Source organism: Rhinoderma darwinii, chromosome 11 (genome assembly GCF_050947455.1).
Source record: "Rhinoderma darwinii isolate aRhiDar2 chromosome 11, aRhiDar2.hap1, whole genome shotgun sequence".
NCBI classification, from domain to species: Eukaryota; Metazoa; Chordata; class Amphibia; order Anura; family Rhinodermatidae; genus Rhinoderma; species Rhinoderma darwinii.
The window spans coordinates 86,638,313-86,661,534 of NC_134697.1; the positions used below are offsets into that span (position 1 = coordinate 86,638,313).

The 23,222-nt window shown below is 47.0% G+C and overlaps 1 protein-coding gene, 1 long non-coding RNA gene and 1 pseudogene across 2 annotated transcripts; all 3 read left to right on the forward strand.

The window, feature by feature from the left end:
* The first annotated feature begins 207 nt into the window (after window positions 1-207).
* On the forward strand, window positions 208-600 carry LOC142663765 (histone H2A type 1). Its single transcript, XM_075842597.1, has one exon. The coding sequence runs from the start codon at window positions 208-210 to the stop codon at window positions 598-600; it is 393 nt and encodes a 130-aa protein (XP_075698712.1).
* A 1,570-nt stretch (window positions 601-2,170) lies between these two features.
* Window positions 2,171-11,971, forward strand: LOC142663812 (uncharacterized). Its single transcript, XR_012851142.1, has 3 exons — window positions 2,171-2,247; window positions 2,388-2,487; window positions 11,782-11,971. It is a non-coding gene; the product is annotated as an uncharacterized LOC142663812 (long non-coding RNA).
* Window positions 11,972-11,981: 10 nt separating this feature from the next.
* Window positions 11,982-12,918, forward strand: LOC142662987 (uncharacterized; annotated as a pseudogene).
* The last annotated feature ends 10,304 nt before the right edge of the window (window positions 12,919-23,222 follow it).

Sequence of the window (23,222 nt, forward strand, 5' to 3'; positions counted from 1 at the left end):
GGGAGATGTTCCTATTGGTAGAGACGGAGGAAGGGGCGTGGTGTTATCTGCGAGTCTATAGAAATATTCTACTTCCTCATTGGCTACAGTGTCTGGCACTGAATACAAGTTTTAGATGCGGCCAATCAGAGAAGAAGCCCGCTATTCCATCCGGGTATAAGAAGTGACGGTCGGAGCACAACCGTTAGATCTGATCAGATAATAGAGATGTCTGGAAGAGGAAAGCAAGGAGGCAAAGTGCGGGCTAAAGCCAAGACCCGCTCATCCCGGGCAGGACTTCAGTTCCCTGTCGGTCGTGTGCACAGACTTCTCCGCAAGGGCAACTACGCTGAGAGGGTCGGCGCCGGCGCTCCGGTCTACCTGGCCGCTGTGCTGGAATATCTGACTGCTGAGATCCTGGAGCTGGCCGGAAATGCCGCCCGGGACAACAAGAAGACCCGAATCATCCCCCGTCACCTGCAGCTGGCCGTGCGCAATGACGAGGAGCTCAACAAACTGCTGGGTGGTGTGACCATCGCTCAGGGAGGCGTCCTGCCCAACATCCAGGCCGTTCTGCTGCCCAAGAAGACCGAGAGCAGCAAAAGCGCCAAGAGCAAGTGAGCGCCGCTTATCCCACATTTAACCACAAAGGCTCTTTTAAGAGCCGCCCACATGGTCCTTAGAACAGAGCTCTCACCGCTGATCTCCGATATGTAAACGTTCTGCGCCAGATAAGTGGCTCTGCTTGTACAGAGATCTAGCCATATGAATTCATATACCGTGGGGTTTCACATTGAAGAGGAAGCCGTAGGGTTGGTGGGTGTAGAACTGCTGCGTTACTTATGACCTGCACATTCACTACTGCCTCGTGCAGATGATGGCGCTGTCCTCATTGGTGCACTAACTATACTGTACAGGACACATTAATAGTACAACTACTCCAGTGATTCATGTTCATGATCTACAACCCGCCCCCGACTACATAGTGTCTTAAATTATATCTTCCAGTCTCAAGAGCTTTGTCACAATTCGGTCCCCCTGGAGTATAACCACCATCATCCCAGGTGTTTAGACGAAGATTCCATCCCCGCGTCATGTACCGATAAGAGCAGTTCCTAAACTACAAAGGAGAAGTCCTACGAGGGGTCTGCGGCAATGCTTTATATACACAGGAGACGCTATAAGGGTAACAAACCATTCCTCTCAAGGACTCTTAGCTTCTAATTCTGCCCTGGTGTACACCACCAACTAAATGTCAACAAATGAAAAAGGGAGGGGAAGAGAAGGGCAAGAAGCGCACGGATCAAAGGATCTCTGGAATTAAGAAAAATTATAGATCAATAAAACAACGAGCTTAGAGAGGTATATTCTACCTAACAGGGAAGGGGTGAACGGTCCCTATGTAGAGAACACCCCATTTAATGAACAAATCCCATTCAGCATTGTGACTTATCGTAGATGAAGGGGAATAAAAGGGAAAGGTACATAAATCAAATATCAAAAGTGGGGGCATAAAGGGGACAAACTGGGCTGTAATGTTTGTTTCCCTCAAGTACCGCACTATTGGAGCTCTGATATTAGATTTTACTTCTGAATAGAGCTGCATCAATTTGTACTTTTCATTCTTTAATGCGTCTCACTAAAAGTGAGGACTACCGGGAATGCTGGGACATTATATAGTAACGATATGAAGGTGTCGGGATGATGACTGTCTCATTGTGTGTCAGGTTCCTATAAGGTGTCAGGATGTCACCGTCTATTTCTCCATGGAGGAGTGGGAGTATATAGGACACAAGGATCTGTACAAGGACGTCATGATGGTGGACCACCAGCCCCTCACATCACCGGGTAAGAGGGATCAGTACAAGGACGTCATGATGGATGACCACCAGCCCCTCACATCACCGGGTAAGAGGGATCTGTACAAGGACGTCATGATGGAGCACCACTAGCCCCTCACATCACCGGGTAAGAGGGATCTGTACAAGGACGTCATGATGGATGACCACCGGCCCCTCACATCACCGGGTAAGAGGGATCTGTACAGGGACGTCATGATGGAGGACCACCAGCCCCTCACATCACCGGGTAAGAGGAGACTTTTTATTGATCGTAAAGGATCAGATTTCAAAGTTAACTGGATTCACATATACACAAGATATTACGTCTTTTCATTTGTGTTTTTTTTTTACAACAGAAAGATGGTCCAGTCCTCGGTATTCCCAGGAGTGTCCAAAAATAAATCACAATGTCCCACAGGGTCAACAGGTAGATGGATCTTCGATCTGAACAAATACAAAATCTCCTGTGTGTCTTGTGCTGTTGATCCTTCAGATTGGAACGTCTTTGTTTACTTCCTATTACATTAGACTTTATTATGTTATATATTTACTTTCTTGGTTATTTAGGATGAAGGCCTAGTCATAGTGAAAGTAGAAGTAGAGCAAGAGAAGTATGTGTGGCAGGATCAACAGTGTAAGGAGGAAATCCCAGCAAACATCAGCCCGGGTCAGTAATGACCATTCAATGCAGCCATTTTTCAGATTTTCATTTTTCCCTCCCGCCTTCCAAAAGCCATAACTTTTTGTTTTTCTATTGACATAACCGTATGATTTCTTGTTTTTTGCGGGACGAGCAGGGGCGTAGCTAGAGGCTCATGGGCCCCGATGCAAAAGTTCTTATTGGGCCCCCCGCAAACTCCTCATGGCCGACGGTCCGCAGCTTTCAGCTGCATCGCTGGGTCTCCTAAGTGACCCAACAATGCAGCACTAGCAGCCGGGGCGTCACTAAGGCTGGGTTCACACACACTATTTACGGACGTAATTCGGGAGTTTTAGCATTGAATTATGTCCGAAAATGCGGCTCAAAAGCGTTGGGACACATCTGCCCATTCATTTGAATGGGCTTTACGATGTTCTGTGCCGACGGTAATTTTTTTTAGGCGCCACTGTCAAAAGGCGGCGCGTAAAAAAGACGCCCACGTCAAAGAAGTGCCTGTCACTTCTTCAGACGTAAATGGAGCCGTTTTCCATGGACTCCATGGAAAAACAGCTCCAATTACATCCGTAATGGACGCTGCGAAAAACGCCTGCACATGCCATTACGTCTGAAATTCCGGAGCTGTTTTCTCCTGAAAACAGCTCTGTAATTTCAGCCGTAACGGACGCTGCCGTGTGAACATACCCTCAGGGCTTAAAATGTCAGGGGAAATAGCCCCAATACATATGTGTCCGCCTAAAAAAAATGTGTGTATAGGAGACAGCATAGCATATCTATAGCACTACGACCCTATCAACTATGGATAGGATTAGATACAGAGGCTCAGCAGACAGTATCACACATGATAGGATTAGATACAGTGGCTGAGCAGACAGTATCACACATGATAGAATTAGATACAGTGGCTAAAGCAGACAGTATCACACATGATAGGATTAGATACAGTGTCTGAGCAGACAGTATCACACATGATAGGATTAGATACAGTGGCTGAGCAGACAGTATCACACATGATAGAATTAGATACAGTGGCTGAGCAGACAGTATCACACATGATAGGATTAGATACAGTGTCTGAGCAGACAGTATCACACATGATAGGATTAGATGCAGTGGCCCAGCAGACAGTATCACACATGATAGGATTAGATACAATGACTCAGCAGACAGTATCACACATGATAGGATTAGATACAGTGGCTGAGCAGACAGTATCACACATGATCGGATTAGATACAGTGGCTCGGAAGGCAGTATCACACATGATAGGATTAGATACAGCGGCTCAACAGACAGTATCACACATGATAGGATTAGATATAGGGCCCAGCAGACAGTATCACACATGATAGGATTAGATATAGGGCCCAGCAGGCCAAAAACAGTGGCCCCTACCACCCTGGTAATGCTGCTGCTGCTGCTGTGTTGTATCTGGCTGGTTATGAAAATTGGGGGGCCCAGACACCGTTCTTTCCAATTATTTTTTTTTAAATTACGTGGGGTCCCCCCATTTTTCATAACCAGCCAGATACAATAAAGCAGCAGCAGCCTAGCATTACCAGGGTAGGAAGTGCCACTGTATCTGGCCTTTCCCCTCCTGATAATACCAGCCTGCGGCCACCCCAGTGGCCGACCATCACTACAGATGGTCAAGTACTGGATTATACCCGGCTCTTCCCAGCACCCCTGGTGGCGGTGGGTACCGGGGTAATAAAGGGGGTTAGTGTTAGCCTCTGCATCCGCTAACACTAAGCCCCGCCTTAGCAATGGATGTTGTCAATCAGCCGGCGGCCATTACTAAGGCGGTAGTAATATAGTTTAAAAAAAACCACAAAGACATCGAAAAAATATTTTATTGAAATAAAAAAAAAAGACCACACAACCCTCATTAACCATTTTATTGATAATAAAAAAAAAGCCGTCATCGAAGTAGTCCTGGAATCCGCCGTAGTCCAACGACCGAAACTGTAAGAAAACACACAAGAAAAACGATTAGTAACACATGTGCTAGGCTTAGATACAGGGCCCATGTGTGATACTGTCTGTGGGACCCTGTATCTAAGCCTACAACAACGTAGTATAAGATTACTGTGTGCTGGGGCCCTGTATCTAAACCTACAGTGTGGTAGGCTTATATACAGGGCCCATCAGACAGGATCACACATGGGCCATGTATCTAAGCCTACCATGTGATTGGCTTAGATACAGGGCCCAGCAGACAGCATCACACAATCTGTGATCCTGTCTCATGGGCCCCCTAAGCCTGCTACATCGTAGGCTTAGGGGTTGTGCAGTCCCTAAACATTGATGGCCTATCCACAGGATAGGCCATCAATATCTGATGTGTCTCCCGGGACCCGCAAATCAGCAGTTTTGAAGGGGCTGCAGCACTCGTACGAGAGCTGTTTCCCCTTCATTTCACTACTCGCTCACACTGTGAATCGCCGACACCGATTCACAGTGTGACCGGAATGAAGTGACCGGAATGAAGGGGAGCAGCTCTCGTACGAGTGCTGCGGCCCCTTCAAAACAGCTGATTGGCGGGTCCCGGGAGTCGGACCCCGCCAGTCAGGGCTAATCTTACCTTCCTCTTCAGCCGCGGCGGTAGGTCTGTCGTCTCGATGCTGTGCGCGGCGCATAGCGCTGTGACGTCATGCGCTGCGCACAGCGCTTGACGTCAGGACCTCCGCTGCGATCCGGAACCAGGAAGGTAAGTAAAGTCTGTTACTATAGTAACTTTTTATTGATGTGGTGCGGGGGGCTGTGGGCCCCCCTGGCTTCAGGGCCCGGTCGCAATTGCGACCGCTGCGACCCCTATGTGGGGACGAGTATATAAATGTCCCTGGTGGGAAAACCCCTTCCCGACATATGATGTATGGTCAATATACGTCAGGGCTTAATAGGAGCACAAAGATGGCAGACCTGGGGGCCTTCATTAGGCCCCCAGGCAGCCATAGCAACCATCGCCACCCCGCAGTTGCATTGAGGGGGGTGCGATGAGCCCCCCTCATTGTAAGCATTTAAATGCCGCCGTTGCTATTGAACACAGCATTTAATGGGTTAAACGAGCGGGAACGCGCTCGAGCGCGATCCCGCTCGTTACTGTGAAGTGTCGGCAGTAACATACAGCCGACACCTGCATCGAATGGTGCGGGCTCACTCTGTGAGCCCGTTCCATACTTCTCCCTACCCGGCTATGGCGTAACCAATCCTCAATTGTCGGGAAGGGGCTTTCCCACCAGGGACATTTATGACATATCCACAGGATATGAACAGGGTTTAGGGGGCCCCGTCCTACAGATAGGTGTGGATCTCAGAGGTGCGACCCTCATCAATCTGACCTTTATGACATATCCTGTAGATATGCCATAAATGTCCCTGGTGGGAAAACTCATTTAAATGGTCACTAACTTTTCAACAAACTTTCTATAAGTTAATAGCACAAGCGAATATAAGAAACTTTGTAATATTTCTTATTACAGAAAAATGTCCCTTTCATCACTTATCAGGTTCCTTTTCTCGCCTCCATCTACTAACTGTTCACTCACTCTAAATTTACTGCTAAATCCGTCTTCTCAAGAAGAGTTGATGTAATGATGGGAATAGGGAAACAGACAAGTGAGCCCTAATCTACCCGCCACTCAGTCCCTGCCTACTTGCAACGACCCACCCTAGGTGACGGGGTACAACTGGACGACAGTCCCTACACTCAATAGGTGCACGACAGACAAACAGACAAGGGTACAAAGAAGCAAGGGCAATGGGGAAGTTGCCCACAGAACACCGTGAGCAACAAGCGAGGTGAACGAGCCGAGTCAAACCAGGAGATGAGCGAGGTACAAATACGCAGAGCAGAAGAGTGGTCAGAAAAGCCAAGGTCAATCACAAGCAGAGGGTAAGTAGTTCTAGAAGCTGCAGCAGGGCCAGGAAACCAACAGAGAAGAATCACAAGCAACGAGGAACAGGAAAGGCAGGTATAAATAGACAGAGGGCGGGAGCTAGCTCCGTCTGGCCAGGCTGTGATAGGCTCTCCCACTCCTAAGCCTACCATCCTGAGTGGTGGATGATGGAGTCAATCTCACAGACATAGAAGCAGGTGCAGACTGATTACCTATGGGTGTTGACACAGAAGCTGTGCCTGGCAGATCCTTTACAGTACCCCCCTTTTATGAGGGGCCACCGGACCTGGTTTATTGGGGAAACGAAGGTGGAACCTCCTGACCAATACCCCAGCGTGAACATCCCGGGCGGATACCCAAGTCCTCTCCTCAGGCCCGTATCATCTCCAATGGACCAGGTACTGGAGGGAGCCTTGGACCATCTTGCTGTCCACAATCTTGGCCACCTCGAATTCTACCCCCTCAGGGGTGAGAACAGGGATCGGAGGTTTCCTCGAGGGAGCCAAGGACGGGGAGCAGCGTTTAAGGAGGGAGGCATGAAACACGTCGTGTACTCGAAAAGATGGGGGCAACTCCAGTCGGAAGGAGACGGGATTGAGGACTTCAATGACCTTGTACGGCCCTATGAACCGGGGAGCAAACTTCTTGGACGGAACTTTAAGGCGCAAATTTTTTGACGATAGCCACACCAGATCCCCGACCATAAACAAGGGGTTAGCAGAACGTCTTCTATCTGCCTGAGTTTTTTGTATGCTCTGGGACGCCTCTAGGTTCTTCTGAACCTGGGCCCAGACTGTGCACAGCTCCCGATGAATGACCTCTACCTCGGGATTGTTGGAACTACCAGGTGAAACGGAGGAGAACCGTGGATTAAACCCAAAATTACAGAAAAAGGGGGAGACCCCTGACGAGTTACTGACCCGGTTATTAAGAGAAAATTCGGCGAGGGGAATGAATGAGACCCAATCATATTGACAGTCAAGAGATAAAACACCTTAAATATTGTTCTAGAGACTGATTAGTCCTCTCAGTTTGGCCATTAGTTTCAGGATGGAAGGCAGAGGAGAAGGACAGATCCATCTCCAACTTTTTACAGAAGGCTCTCCAAAACAATGAAACAAATTGTACCCCTCTGTCAGAAACAATATTGACAGGGACCCCATGGAGACGCAGGATGTGTTTGACAAACAAGGTAGCTAACGTCTTAGCATTGGGTAGTTTCTTGAGGGGCACAAAGTGGCACATCTTATTGAAGCGGTCTACTACAACCCACACCACCGACTTGCCTTGAGATGGAGGCAAATCGGTGATAAAATCCATGGAGATATGGGTCCAAGGTCTCTGGGGAATGGGCAAAGAACGTAGTAAGCCCGCTGGTCGGGACCTGGGAGTCTTGGACCTAGCACAAACTTCACAAGCGGCGACGTAGGCCTTAACGTCTTTAGGCAACCCAGGCCACCAATAGTTTCTGGCAATGAGATGCTTGGTACCCAGGATACCTGGATGACCAGATAGTGCGGAGTCATGATTTTCCCTAAGTACCCTTAGCCGGAATTGCAGGGGAACAAACAGCTTGTTCTCAGGAAGGTTCCCGGGAGCTGAACCTTGATCAGCTGCAATTTCAGAGACTAAATCAGAATCAATAGAGGAAATGATTATACCTGGAGGCAAAACGCAAGTAGGATCTTTCTCCGAAGGAGGGCTGGCCATGAAGCTACGTGACAGTGCATCAGCCTTAATATTTTTAGACCCAGCCCTATAGGTGACCAAAAAGTTGAATCTGGTAAAAAAACAACGCTCATCGAGCTTGTCTCGGGTTTAGCCTCCGGGCAGATTCTAGGAAAACCAGATTCTTGTGGTCGGTAAGGACCGTTACCTGGTGCCTAGCCCTCTCCAGGAAGTGGTGCCACTCTTCAAATGCCCATTTAATGGCTAAGAGTTCGCGGTTGCCAATATCATAGTTACTCTCAGTGGGCGAAAACTTCCTGGAGAAGTAGGCACAGGGACGGAGATGGGTGAGGGACCTGGTACCCTGGGACAAGACAGCCCCCACTCCCACCTCGGACGCGTCAACCTCCACGATAACTGGCTCCATTTGGTTGGGCTGAACCAACACCGGGGCCGAGATAAAGCACTTCTTAAGGACCTCAAAAGCCTGGACAGCCTCATGAGGCCAGTGGAGGAGATCAGCACCTTTGCGAGTGAGATCCGTAAGAGGCTTAGCGATGACCGAGAAGTTAGCAATAAATCTCCTGTAATAATTAGCGAACCCCAGGAAGCACGGTAACACCTTCAGGGAGGCAGGTTGGACCCATTCCACCACAGCCTGGGCCTTGGCGGGGTCCATGCGGAATCATGAGGAGTGAGGATTTGGCCCAAAAATGGTATCTCCTGCACCCCAAACACACATTTTTCGGTTTTCGCAAACAGTTTGTTTTCCCGAAGGACCTGGAGCACCTTCCTGACATGCTCAGTGTGGGAGGACCAGTCCTTGGAAAACACAAGTATGTCATCAAGGTACACTACAAGAAATACCCCCAAGTAGTCTCTTAAAATCTCATTTATGAAATTCTGGAAGATCGCAGGAGCATTACACAACCCAAAGGGCATGACGAGGTATTCGAAATGACCTTCGGGCGTGTTAAACGCAGTCTTCCACTCATCCCCCTCTTTGATGCGGATAAGGTTATAGGCCCCCCGTAGATCAAACTTAGAGAACAATTGGGCCCCCAGAACCTGATTAAAGAGATCAGGAATCAAAGGAAGGAGATACTGGTTCCTTACAGTGACCTTATTCAAGTTTCGGTAGTCAATGCATGGCCTAAGACCACCATCCTTCTTCCCTACGAAGAAGAAGCCAGCACCTACCGGAGAAGTAGAGGGGCGATTGTAACCCTTCGCCAGGCATTGCTGGATATACTCTCTCATGGCTGGTACCAAATCGATTGCGCAATCGTATTCTCTATGAGGAGGTAACACTTCGGAGGCCTCCTTAGAGAAAACATCAGCGAAGTCCTGACCAAACTCAGGTAGCGTGTTCACCTCCTCAGGAGGAGAAATAGGATTAACAGAGAAACATGACGTCAATAATTCATTACCCCATTTGGTAAGATCCCCAGTATTCCAGTCAAATGTGGGATTATGCAACTGCAACCAGGGAAGGCCTAAAACCAAATCGGACGATAATCCCTGCATCAACAGTACAGAGCACTGCTCCAAATGCATGGAGCCAACAAGGAGTTCAAAAACAGGGGTATGCGGGTGTAAAATAACCATTAGCAAGAGGAGTGGATTCGATACCCACTACCGGGACAGGTTTAGGCAAATCAATCAAAGGCATAGCTAGAGACATAGCAAATTCCACAGACATGATATTAGCAGTAGACCCTGAATCCACGAAGGCACTGCCGGTAGCAGACCTACCACCAAAAGAGACCTGAAAGGGAAGCAAGATTTTATTACGTTTCATATTTATGGGAAATACCTGTGCGCCCAAGTGACCTCCCCGATGATCACTTAGGCGCGGAAGTTCTTCCGGCTGCTTATTCTTACGCCTAGGACAGGTGTTCACTTGATGCTTGTCATCCCCACAGTAGAAGCAGAGACCATTCTTCCTGCGGAACTCTCTACGTTGTTGGGGGGACACGGAGGCCCCGAGTTGCATAGGTACCTCCGAGTCTTCCGTGGAAGAACAAAGCAACGGAACCTCGGGAGGCATCATGGGGGAGTCAGAGGAGAAAACACAAAAACGTTCAAGTCGTCGTTCCCTGAGACGTCGGTCAAGTCGTACCGCTAAAGCCATAACCTGATCTAGGGAGTCAGAAGAGGGATAGTTAACTAGCAGGTCTTTCAGGGAGTTCGACAGACCCAACCTAAACTGGCACCTTAAGGCAGGGTCATTCCACCGAGAAGCTACGCACCACTTCCTAAAGTCAGAACAGTACTCCTCAAAAGGTCTCTTACCCTGACGTAAGGTCACCAGCTGACTCTCGGCAAAGGCAGTCTTGTCAATCTCGTCATAAATGAGTCCGAGAGCAGAAAAGATCAACGGAGGAAAGTTCCGTGGCGTCAGGAGCCAAGGAGAAGGCCCATTCTTGGGGCCCTTCCTGGAGCCGGGATATAATTATACCCACCCGCTGGCTCTCAGAACCTGAGGAGTGGGGCTTTAAGCGGAAATAGAGCCTACAACTCTCCCGAAAGGAGAAAAAAGTCTTCCGGTCCCCTGAGAACCGGTCAGGCAACTTGAGGTGGGGTTCAAGAGGTGAGGTGAGGGGCACTAGCATGGTGAGCGAGGTACAAATACGCAGAGCAGAAGAGTGGACAGAAAAGCCAAGGTCAATCACAAGCAGAGGGTAAGTAGTTCTAGAAGCTGCAGCAGGGCCAGGAAACCAACAGAGAAGAATCACAAGCAAGGAGGAACAGGAAAGGCAGGTATAAATAGACAGAGGGCGGGAGCTAGCTCCGTCTGGCCAGGCTGTGATAGGCTCTCCCACTCCTAAGCCTGTCATCCTGAGTGGTGGAAGATGGAGTCAATCTCACAAACATAGAAGCAGGTGCAGACTGATTACCTATGGGCGTTGACACAGAAGCTGTGCCTGGCAGATCCTTTACAGTTGAACTATCAACTCACTGAAGGATCACAGCTGCCAATAGAAGTCTATGGAGAGGGGGAGGAGTAAGAGAGAGGCTGAGATACACACACATAGATGCTGTAGCATCTGGTAAGTGCTCTCTCTAACCTAGTACTGGGTTTATAGCTACACTGCTGTGTAATTTCCTCCATGCTGCTGCTTCTGAGAGTGAGCTACAGAGCGATAGGAGAGCGGTACTCCTCTCTATGTGTACAGTGCATGGGAGACATCATAGAAGTTAGGCTCCACCTGCTAGCTCAGGGAAAACTGAGGATTTAAAGCCTTAGGCCTCATGCACACGACCGTGGTGTTTTTCTGGTCCGCAAATTCCAGGACCGTGTTCCGTGGAATGTCATCCGCAGTTCATCCGTATGTAATCCGCAGTTCATCCGTATGTAATCCGCAAAATGCGGATGAAAAAAAAAAAGCCTAGGTAAAACAGGATGACGACAGAACTCATTCCCGGTCGTCGCCTAGCAACACTTCCGCAAATCCGCAAACTGCGGATGACACACGGAGGTGTATCCGCAATTTCCACGGGCCCATTGACTTCTATTGGCATGTCCGCAGCGCATTTGCGGCCCGTAATAAGACATGTCCGGAGTTTCTGCGGCACGGATGTGCGGACATGCGGAGAGCCGTGAAAACACGGATAGTGGGTATGGCCACATAGAAATGAATGGGTCCGCAATTAACCCGTGGATTTGCGGTGGAATTGCGGACGCAAAAACACGGTCGTGTGCATGAGGCCTTAAAGGTGTATTTTTTTTCAGCAGATGGAGAGAGGAACACGTCAGAGGAACGACTTGTTTTATCCTGTGAAATTGAAGATAGCCCCGTACCGACTTACATCCAGGAGTCTCCAGGAGAAAAGTCCAATTCCCAAAATGTAAACCCAGTCCTTAGTATATCCGATCCATGCCAAGTAGAACTTTCTTGTGACGAGTCGGAGCTCATAACACACAATCTATGGCAAGATAGCAAAAGCTTTTCCTGCCCTGAATGTGGGAAATGCTTTACGCAGAATGCAGGTCTTATTAGACATCTTAGAATTCACACGGGGGAGAAACCATTTGTTTGTTTTGAGTGTGGAAAACGATTCACCCGGAACGAAAATCTCATATTCCATCAGAAAATCCACAGACGTATTAAACCATTTACTTGTGCGGAGTGCGGAGAATGCTTTAATTTGGACTCTGACTTGAAGATACATCAAAGGTCCCACAGAGGCGAGCAGTGTTACTCGTGCTCCAACTGCGGCAAACCTTTTATTGAGAAGTATGAACTTATTAGCCACCAAGCGATTCATCTAAAGGAGAAGACGTTTTCATGTTCTGAGTGCGGAAAAACATTTCTGAAGAAATCTCAGTACATAGGACATCAAACGACTCACACAGGGGAGAAGCCATTCTCATGTCCCGAATGTGGCAAATGTTTTCTCGGAAAACATTTCTCTTTAATCATCGACGTACCCACACTGGAGAGAAACCATTCCAGTGTTTTGAGTGCGGAAAAGGTTTCACAAATAAATCTGATATGCTTAAACATCAGAGAGTCCACACGGGGGAGAGACCTTTTCCATGTTCCGAGTGCGGCAAGTACTTCGGACAGAAGTCAGATCTTCTTAAACACCAGAGAATTCACACGGGAGAGAAACCCTTTCCGTGTTCGGATTGTGGGAAATGTTTCACACAGAAGTCACATCTTCTTAAACACCAGAGAGTTCACGCTCCAAACCCCAATTTCTGACTTTGGGAAATGTTGTACTAGTCTTTGATCATAGCAGGCTTTTAAATCGGTCGTATCTTCTTTTATATTTATTTAATGTATTTGTATTTCCTTCAGTGAACGTCTGATTGAAGTGCCACATAGACCTCCTAGTGGTGTTTATTTGGGGGTTCGTCATCTTAACCTGTTACTATAGATAAAAAGCCTTCTTGCAATGAAGTCAGCGACCGCTAGAGTCCATCGATGACATCAGTCAGTGCTTTGTATCTATTGGTTGATGGTGCAGAGCATTCACATCATGCATCCTTCCTCATTAAAGGGATTGTCAAGGCAGGGGGCTGTTTCTTTTTATACTGATGACCTATCCACAAGAAAGGTCATAAGTATATGATTGTGGGGGTCCGACACCCAGACCCCGCTATGATCAGCTGCTTCCGGACACCGGAGGTTATGCATGGTCGGTGCCGGAAGCTGAAGGTTTCTGACCACCGTATATTCAAGTGAATAGGAGCAGAGCTGCAGTGTTACAGACCAGACGGTATACAGTGGTCGGAGCCATCTGCTTCTGGCACTGACCCTGCATAGGTTTCACGGAACAGCTGATAGGTGCGGGGTATCGGGTGTCAGACACCCACCGATGGTATACTGATGACCTATCCTGTAAATAGGTCATTAGTATAGAAAACAGCCCCCAACCTGGACAACCACTTAAAGAGTCTCTGTCACCACATTATAAGTGCCCTGTCTTCTATATAATGTGATTGGCGCTGTAATGTAGATTACAGAAGTGTTTTTATTTAGAAAAACGATCTATTTTCACCAAGTTATGACCTATTTTAGCTTTATGTTAATTACTTTCTTAATGCCCAACTGGGCGTGTTTTTACTTTTTGGCCAAGTGGGCGTTGTGGAGAGAAGTGTATGACGCTGACCAATCAGTGACCAATCAGCGTCATACACTTCTCTCCATTCATGTAATCAGCACAGGGTGATCTCGCGAGATCATGATGTGCAGTCACATACTCACACATTAAAGTTACTGAAGTGTCTTGACAGTGAATAGACATCAGTTCCAGCCAGGACGCAATGTTTATTCACAATCCCAACACTTTGCTAACGTTTGTGTGGGACTTACAGCACAGAAGGCGTGATCTCGATGTAAATGACAGTTTACAGCGTGCTCTCGCGAGATCACGCTTGCTGTGCTGTAAGTCCCACACAAACGTTAGCAAAGTGTCGGTATTGTGAATAGACATCCCGTCCTGGCTGGAACTGATGTCTATTCACTGTCAAAACACTTCAGTAACGTTAATGTGTCAGTATAAGACAGCACATACAGGATCACTATGTGCTGATTATATGACTGTAGAGAAGTGTATGACGCTGATTGGTCACTGATTGGTCAGCGTCATACACTTCTCTCCACAACGCCCACTTGGTCAAAAGTAAAAACACGCCCAGTTGGGCATTAAGAAAGTAATTAGCATAAAGCTAAAATAGGTCATAACTTGGTGAAAATAGATATTTTTTTCTAAATAAAAAATAAAAAACACTGCTGTTATCTACATTACAGCGTCGATCTCCTTATGTACAAGATAGGGCACTTATAATCTGGTGCCTCTTTAAAGGTACACAGTGTATTCGTCCTGGTCGCCGCAGGGAATTGTGGTGCAGTTTTTCTGCTAGAATGTCCGATGCGGAAAACTGCACATACAAAAAAAAAGTGTCATACTTACCCGCATCCAAGGCCGTCCTTCAGCCCGACCTCCTGGGATGACGTTTCAGCCCATGTGACCGCTGCAGCCTGTGATTGGCCGGCCTGGCTGAAGAAGCACAGAATTCTGGGTGAGTATAAGATTATTTTTTTTCTGAGTGGCGATTTTTGCGGCCGACTCGCAGCTTTCCCGCCGTAAAAATTGCAAATTGGGGAGAACCCGCAACAGAAAAGCAGCGATTCTGCAACATAAATTGACATGATTGAAAAAAATGCACCACTGGTCAATTTCTGAAAGTTTTTTTCGTTTGATTTTTTTATGCGGCATGTTAAGATTTGTTCAAATCTCATCCACTCAATCCGTTGACTCAATCCGTTGCGGAAAATCTGCAGTATTTACGACCCTTATAATAAAAATAAGTATACTGATCACATGACAGTCGTTTGGCATATGTTTAGCTATTGAAGGGGTTTGTTCAAGCATAGGTGATAAGTGTCTGATCGCTGGGACCCCCACAATCAGAACAGAGGTCAAGTGTTGAATAGAGCGGAGGCCAACCATGCGCACTGCCGCTTTATTTGGAGTCTGTGGGACTGCCGAGGTTACAGTGCTTGGTTATCTCTGGCGGTCCCATAGAGTTGAATGGAGCGTCACCGCGCGTGCTCTACGGCTACTTCATTCAAACAAGGACCCCACTAACCAGACACATCACCATCCGTATTATGGGCAAAATGTAGGAAGTCCGGCCGAACTACTCAGCTCTGCCACAAATACCGCGAGGAAAATACACAACTCTACTACACAAACAGCTCTGCTACACAAACAGCTCTGCTACACAAACAGCTCTGCTACATGTGCTTTAGCCTAAGGCCTCATGCACACGACCGTTGGGTCTTACTGTCCGCAAACACGGCACGTGGTGCATCCGTATTTACAGATCCGCATAAAACAAGGGAGGCTACAAATGATGTCACCAACATGTCCCAACCCCTTAAATAGGTCACATGATCGCTCAGGTGCCATTTTCTTAGGGAATCCCACGCCGTCACAGGCATCTGCAATTTTGCACGCGCCCAGTCTTCTATGGGCGAGCTCGTGCCGTATTTGCGGACAGAAATAGGACATGTTCTATATTTTGCGGATCATTTCTATGGCCCGGACACACATCCGTAAATATACGGGAAGGTGCCTGTGGCCTATAGAAAGGAACGGCTCCGCAGATTATCCGAAATTACGGATAAAAAAAATAATAATACGGTCATGTGTATTGGGGCAATTTTGTAACTACCGCTATAGCAGCTGTAGCTCCTGCTACAGGGCCCGCAGCATGAGGGGGCCTGTGCCACCCGCCGGCACGGGGCCTCCACCCATGGCCGGAGGCTCCGCTAGCAGCCGCTATGGCTGCTACAGCGCGACGCCACTGAAGGGGTTGTTCCTACAAAAGACATGCATCCCCTGTCCACCCCCCCCCCCCTATTTTTTTTTGGGGGGGGGCTATAAGGCGTTATCTACAAAGGGGGGTCTGTATGACGTTATCTACAAGGGGGGGTCTGTACGGCGTTATCTACAAGGGGGGGTCTGTATGACGTTATCTACAAGGGGGGGGTCTGTATGGCGTTATCTATAAGGGGGGGTCTGTATGGCGTTATCTACAAGGGGGGGGGTCTGTATGGCCTTATCTACGAGATTTGGGGCTGTATGGCGTTATCTACAGGGGGGATTTGGGGCTGTCAGACGTTATCTACAGGGGGCTGTGTATGGCGCTATCTATAGGGGGGTGCTATCTACAAGGGGGGGGTTGTGTGATACCCAGCGGATGGGGGCCCCAGTCAAAAGTTTGCTATGGGGCCCAGTTTTTCCTAGTTTCGCCCCTGTATGGGGGCCTGACTGCTTATACACAAAACTTTCCTTCACTCACATCAAACGCACGCGATTGCTGCTGGCAATATTACACACACAGCTCTGCTACGTGTACAGCACACTGCAAAGAAAATACAATCTGCTATACACACACAGCTCTGTAAACACATTACATAATTGCGAATTGCGGACTGCATAGAAAACAAAGGTTTGGCACACGCTAAACACACACAACTCTGCTACATATACGCGCGTCATATACAGGACTGTTCTGTGTGGAGTAACAAGCTCCGCCCCTTCCCGAGCGTGACTCCTCCCAGAAGTGACTGATCACGTGATCCCAGGTCCTGTCGTCAATGGGATCCGGCATGTCTGTGGAGTAGCCCGGCAGCAGGTAATGGCCGCTGCTCTTTACAATGCGGTGCTGGGCAGTGATATAGTGGATGTGTGACGTCATCCGTTATCGTGTAGTACTGTACCGGCCTCACAAATTACCCAGGGTTCCTTAGTCCTAACAGCTGGGGAACATTCAGAACCGTTACCAGTGTCACCGTCCTGCCAGCAGAGGGCAGCAGCGATCTACTGCAGGAAACTCGTTCTCAGAAGAGGGGGAGGCAGCAGAGTTTCTGGATACTGAGCTGTGATTGGTGCAGTGGTCTGTCAATCAGAGGTCTGAATTATAAAAGCTGCTGCAATGAGACCAAATGAAATTTTCTGTGGCCGAATTAAAAATCTGAATTATTTGTGATATAATGGGTTACACCAGAGTGCGGACTGGCCGACAGCAGCCTCGACGCCGGAGTGTGAGCAAAACATAGAGCCCGCATCCTTTTTCAGTACAATTAAGTTCTATGCTGGTTTAATAATAATAATAATAATAATCTTTATTTATATAGCGCCAACATATTACGCAGCACTTTACAATGTAGAGGGAACATGAAACAAACAATATCAGACATTACATAGTGACAAAGTTCATTTACAATTCAAACCTGGGGAGTGAGGACCCTGCTCGCAAGAGCTTACAATCTATGAGGACATAAGGGAGACACAAAGTGTAATAGTGTTTGTTTTCACCCGGCCATTTTTTTAATGGCCCGCGAATACTGGCCATTAAAAATTTTAACGTGTCCTATTTTCGTCCATTTTCACGGCCCCCTGAGAGGTCAATGGATCCGTTTTTTAACGGGGGTTTTTCACATTAAAAACTGATTCTGGCCCTCAGAAGGGGACATGTCCTTCGACAGATCTCACAAGGGGACATGTCCTTCGACAGCGCTCACAAGGGGACATGTCCTTCGACAGCGCTCACAAGGGGACATGTCCTTCGACAGATCTCACAAGGGGACATGTCCTTCGACAGCGCTCACAAGGGGACATGTCCTTCGACAGCGCTCACAAGGGGACATGTCCTTCGACAGATCTCACAAGGGGACATGTCCTTCGACAGCGCTCACAAGGGGACATGTCCTTCGACAGATCTCACAAGGGGACATGTCCTTCGACAGATCTCACAAGGGGACATGTCCTTCGACAGATCTCACAAGGGGACATGTCCTTCGACAGATCTCACAAGGGGTCATGTCCTTCGAAGGCGCTGGCGAGGCAAGGGTTCCCTTCCACACCACTTGCCGCTTTTTTGTGATGCAGGCCTGTTCAGAAGAGGGTGTGGCATAATCTACAGGCGTGTGTGGCGCTGTCTACGTGGGCACAATCTACAGGCGTGTGTGGCGCTATCTACATGGGCACTATGTGGGCACTATGTACATAAGTTTGGATCGGTGAGGGTCCGGGTGCTGAGACCCCCCCCAGAAGCAGTCCGCTCCTTCACCTGTGATCGGTGCTCATCATCAGGCTGAAGACGGCGCTCGTAGATAGTCTGTGTGAGCCGTCTTCAGCTTGACAGGGAGCGCCAATCACACCCGAAGGGGCAAAGCGCTCAAGTAAGTGCTTCCGCACCTTAGTTTCTGCAACAGTGGGGGTCCGGGTGCTGAGAAACTTCTGATATGTCTCTGACATATCAAAAGTTTGATAAAAGTGCAGTTACTCTTTACGGTCCCTTTTACCCTGGCAGATTTCGGCCCATAACGAGCGCTGATGGGTGATAAAGCAAATCGGTCGGCGCTCGCTTAATGTACACAAGCCGATGCAACCTGTATGGGGACGAACAATCGTTATTACGCTTTGATATTGTCGGCAGCACATCCCCTATTAACACGGGAAGATGTGCTGCTGACAACGATTCATTTTTGGGCTGCCCAAAATAAGTGATGATCTGACAAATGATCGTTTGATCGTTCATCGGCTGATCGTTGCCGTGTTTACACAGGTCAATGATCGGGAACGAGCCTTCATATGAACACTTGTTCGGCCGGTCTTCGGCCCGTGTAAATGTGCCTCAGGGCTTTGCTTGGGTCAGCCTTTTATCCACAAGCATGAATTTTCATGGTTTTTTTTTTGGTGTTCAACTCCAACTACAAGTCTTGACGATGACGGGTGGTGCCAATTAGATATTTGCCTGCCGCATGGGCTTTTTTTTAGAATATGAGTACTCCACAGTTTAATGTTACATTGTTTAGTTATGTCGTGTGGTCACCTAAAGTGAAATGTTGTCAATGGTACAGTAAACATATCCACACAAATAACTACTAATGTATTCCTTATCTTTCAACAGAGGACTGGACTTCATTCCTAGAACTTTCAAGATGGACAACAACAAGAATACCATCTCCGAGAGAATATTAAACCTCACCGTTGAAATCATTAACTTGTTGATGGCAGAGGTGAGGGATTCTGGGAATGATGTCATCATGACATCATTGTTCACGCAAAGACAAAGGTTTTTTTTATCTTCTTTTTCTTTACGTTACTGTTGTTATTGTAGAGTATTGTCGTGGAAGTCAATGGCTCAAAATATATATTAGACTGAAATTTAGACGAGTGTTCCAACAGACACTCACACCAGGAACTTTATCCAGCATCCTAATCAAGAGATTTCATACCAATATATATTGAGAGAGGAGAAATAACACACAGACATTGCTTGTATACTCAAAATTCTCCTCTGGGGGTTTATTGCCAAACTAAAGTACAATAATATCATTCAAAAGGGGTGTGGGCTTGAGGTTAACCTATCAGGGGCAATGTGACCATTTTTATTCAGCCAATAGCATACAATGAGAATATTTCAAATATATCATTATAATTCTTCATTAAAATGCTGACATCGGGTAACACCTGGAGACCAGCGTACAATGGGGTGCTGTTAACTGTTCTTTCCCATGAGGGAGTTTGTTGCGATAACGACAAATAGTTGTATTTCATGTCTGGCCGTTCAGCCAAACCGCTAGCATGGATGTATGAAGACCACACGATGATCACATAAAGATAACACATTTATTTGAGACCCGAACAGAACTATGTAGAGGAAAGGTCATTAAATTAATGTAGAACACATATCTTAGTAATTCGGCATGCTGCTTGATCATTTATAATGTAATTTAATACAGAGAATATAAGCAAATAGACCCTCCTTCTCAGTATTTTCACCTGAAACAGTACATGGATGTCTACATGCTGCTTAGATAGGTGGTAGAGGGCTAGGGCACCCAAAAAGTTGAAGCTGTGTCTTAATTCACAGGAATACTTGGTTGTGAAGGCATCTACTCAACCTGTGACACCCGGCAACTATCATAGTATTTCAGAAGAATTTAATAGGACTCAGAGCCCCATGAAGGGGACTCTACCTCATTCACCTGAACATAAGAGTAACAAAAATCGGGAGATCCTAAATCTCATCAACCAGATCGCTGATCTCCTGACCGGAGAGGTGAGGACTACTGGGAATGCTGGGACATTATATAGTAACGCTATGAAGGTGTCGGGATGATGACTGTCTCATTGTGTGTCAGGTTCCTATAAGATGTCAGGACATAACAGGACATAATTTTACATTCTTGAAAGTAGCCACCCTTTGCTTTGATGACATCATGATGGAGGGGTCATGCTTCTGGCAACAAATTATTTTCATCAGATATAACAGATGGGAGGGTCGGAGCTGTATGGGCCTAGCTCCCACCTTAAATCCCTGTGTCGGGTCCCTGAATGTGTAGGGGGTATCACTGTCTTAGGTGCTTAGGATCCATGCAGCAGAATGGGTTACTCCATGGGTGTTTACCGCTATGACCAGGTTTTCGTTAGGACCTCACAGTCATTTCTCCAGTAGGACTCTGGCGGTAGTTTCTGTCTCCACCTGAATGGATGTGTCCAGGCCATTTCCAGTTGTATTTCATGAGGTGGAAGGAGAAAAGACACGGCACCTATTGCGGGTCATCTTCCTCTGGTGCAGCGGTTCCTGGATAGAATTCCAGGAGTTTTTTGCCGCTTATTATTGTGGTCAGGTTGGAAGAATCAAGGACCTGATCGGGCTGAACATTGTTTAGCTTTAACAGATAAAACCAAGGGGACATATATACAAAAACACCAAAAAAGGCCATACTTACAAATGGACACAGCCAGGTCAGAAACGCTGATGAAGGATAGCGAGCAGGTGCTTTAAATAATAATAGCCACTCCCACTAGTCTTGAGGGGAGTGGTGTGTGGTGCATGGGATGTGTAGTAAGAAATAATAAATGAATAGTGTATGTGCAAGTGTAATACTATAAGTGAAATATAGGGGGCAGTAATGAGTAAAGTGCCTCAATACAAATAATGGGGTGCAAGTGTGTGAAACATGGAGGGATAGTGTGTAAGTCATGAGGCGCAACGTGTATAGCCAGGTAGAAGCCTATTTGTGACGCCTTGATAATTCATAGAGCGGGATACCCTGCTTGCTAAGCCAAACAACAACACACCATGCTCTCCCAGCATCAAAGACCCGGCTGTGTCCAAGAGAAGCGAATATAAGTAATAATGAAAAATACATGGGGTATTAGTGATTTCATTATTACTATCCCTCCATGTTTCACACACTTGCACCCCATTATTTGTATTGAGGCACTTTACTCATTACTGCCCCCTATATTTCACTTATATTATTACACTTGCACATACACTATTCATTTATTATTTCTTACTACACATCCCATGCACCACACACCACTCCCCTCAAGACCAGTGGGAGTGGCTATTATTATTTAAAGCACCTGCTCGCTATCCTTCATCAGCGTTTCTGACCTGGCTGTGTCCATTTGTAAGTATGGCCTTTTTTGGTGTTATTGTTTAGCTTTACAGCCTTTTTGAGGGTCAAAAAGTCTATCGGCAGGAGTTGAATTTTTTTTTTATTCAGCTTGTCTGGTAAGTTACCAGCCAGGCTTTTCTCTAAAAAATTAATTCTATTTTGTTCACTAGATTCTTTTTGGAAAATATATTTTGGTCTTTTTTCTTCTTCTACAGTAGTAGGAATTAATGTCAGTCTTTGACTATTGCATCTGAAAATATTTGTAATTGTATCCTCTCCCACCAATTAAAGTTGAGTTAAGGCCCTTTTACACAGGCAGATAAGCGACATTGTTGATCGGCGCTCCTTTGCTCCTGTCACACGGAGCTATGGATGGGGACGAGTGGTCATTACTCCGATCGCTCGTTCCCATCCATTATTATCATGTCGGCAGCGCGTCTTTCTGTTTACATAGGGAGACGCGCTGCCAACAACGATAATCTTTTACTTTTTAAAACGGTACGACCAGCAGATGATCAAGCTCGTTCATCCGATGATCGTTCCCCTGTTTACACATGGCAACCATTGGCAACGAGCGTTCTATGAACGCTCATCTGTCCAATAATCGTCTTGTGTAAAACCCCCTTTAGGGTGTATTCACACAGCGCGTAGAGTTCCAAACTGCCCCTAGAAGTGACATCATCGCAAGTGAATCGGGAGGTTCAGCATCAGGTGGAGAGGTGTAAAGCACCCCACCAGTGTAAACGTGCTCTCTAATGGTGATGCACAGCGGAATAGAAAAGGTGAGAGATCAACGGCGCTCCTCCGAGGCTATGCGTGGAATGAGATGGTGTAGGTTGCCGGCTCCCACCCACTGCAGTCCCTCGGCGATATTTCCTTGATACCGGGGACAAAGCATATAGAAGAAAATGAACAGGAAAAGGGCAGTGTAGTATTGGGTAATGGCGCCCGGCTCAGGAGGACAAGGAACGAGGCTAGGGAAGTATGATCAAGGTGATCTTTTTATTCAAACGACGACGCATTTCTGGACCGGACTGATCCCTTCGTCAGGTCAGTTTACCAATTGCTAAATACTACACTGCCTTTTTCCTATTCCTTTTCTTCTCTAATGCTGATGGGTCAGGTTTTACTATTTGGCAGTCTGATGGATAAATCTACATTTGGCAGATGTCAGGATGCTTCCTACTGGAGTGCATTGTGTCTACTGTAAAATTTGGTGGAGGAGGGATAATGGTCTGGGGCTGCTTTTCAGGGGTTGGATCAGTCCCCTTTTTTCCAGGGTAATGTTGATGCTACGGCATACAAAGACTTTTAGACAATTGTACGCTTCCAACTTTTCCAGCAAGACTGTTCCCCGGAGCATAAAGATAAGGTTGGGTAAGTTTGCCGTACATAAACTCGAGTGTCTTGCCCAGATCCCTGACCTCAAACCTATCCCTACACCTTTGGGACGAATTGGAATGCCGATTTCACAAATTCCGAAATTTTGTAGAAAGCCTTTTAAGAAGAGTGGAGGTTGGATAGAAGTGGATAGCCGCAAAAAGGGGATCAAAACGGGATGTTTAACAAGCGCAGAGGCTTCTTCTATTTGTTTTTACAGATTTACAAGATAACTTTTCTTAACTTCACGTGTAGGAGGCAATACCAAGAGAAGGCCTCCCAATGTAAACCAGGCATCAGTGTTAAATTTAGCTGGGGGATCGGCTGTACTTTTCATATTCCAAGTATTCAA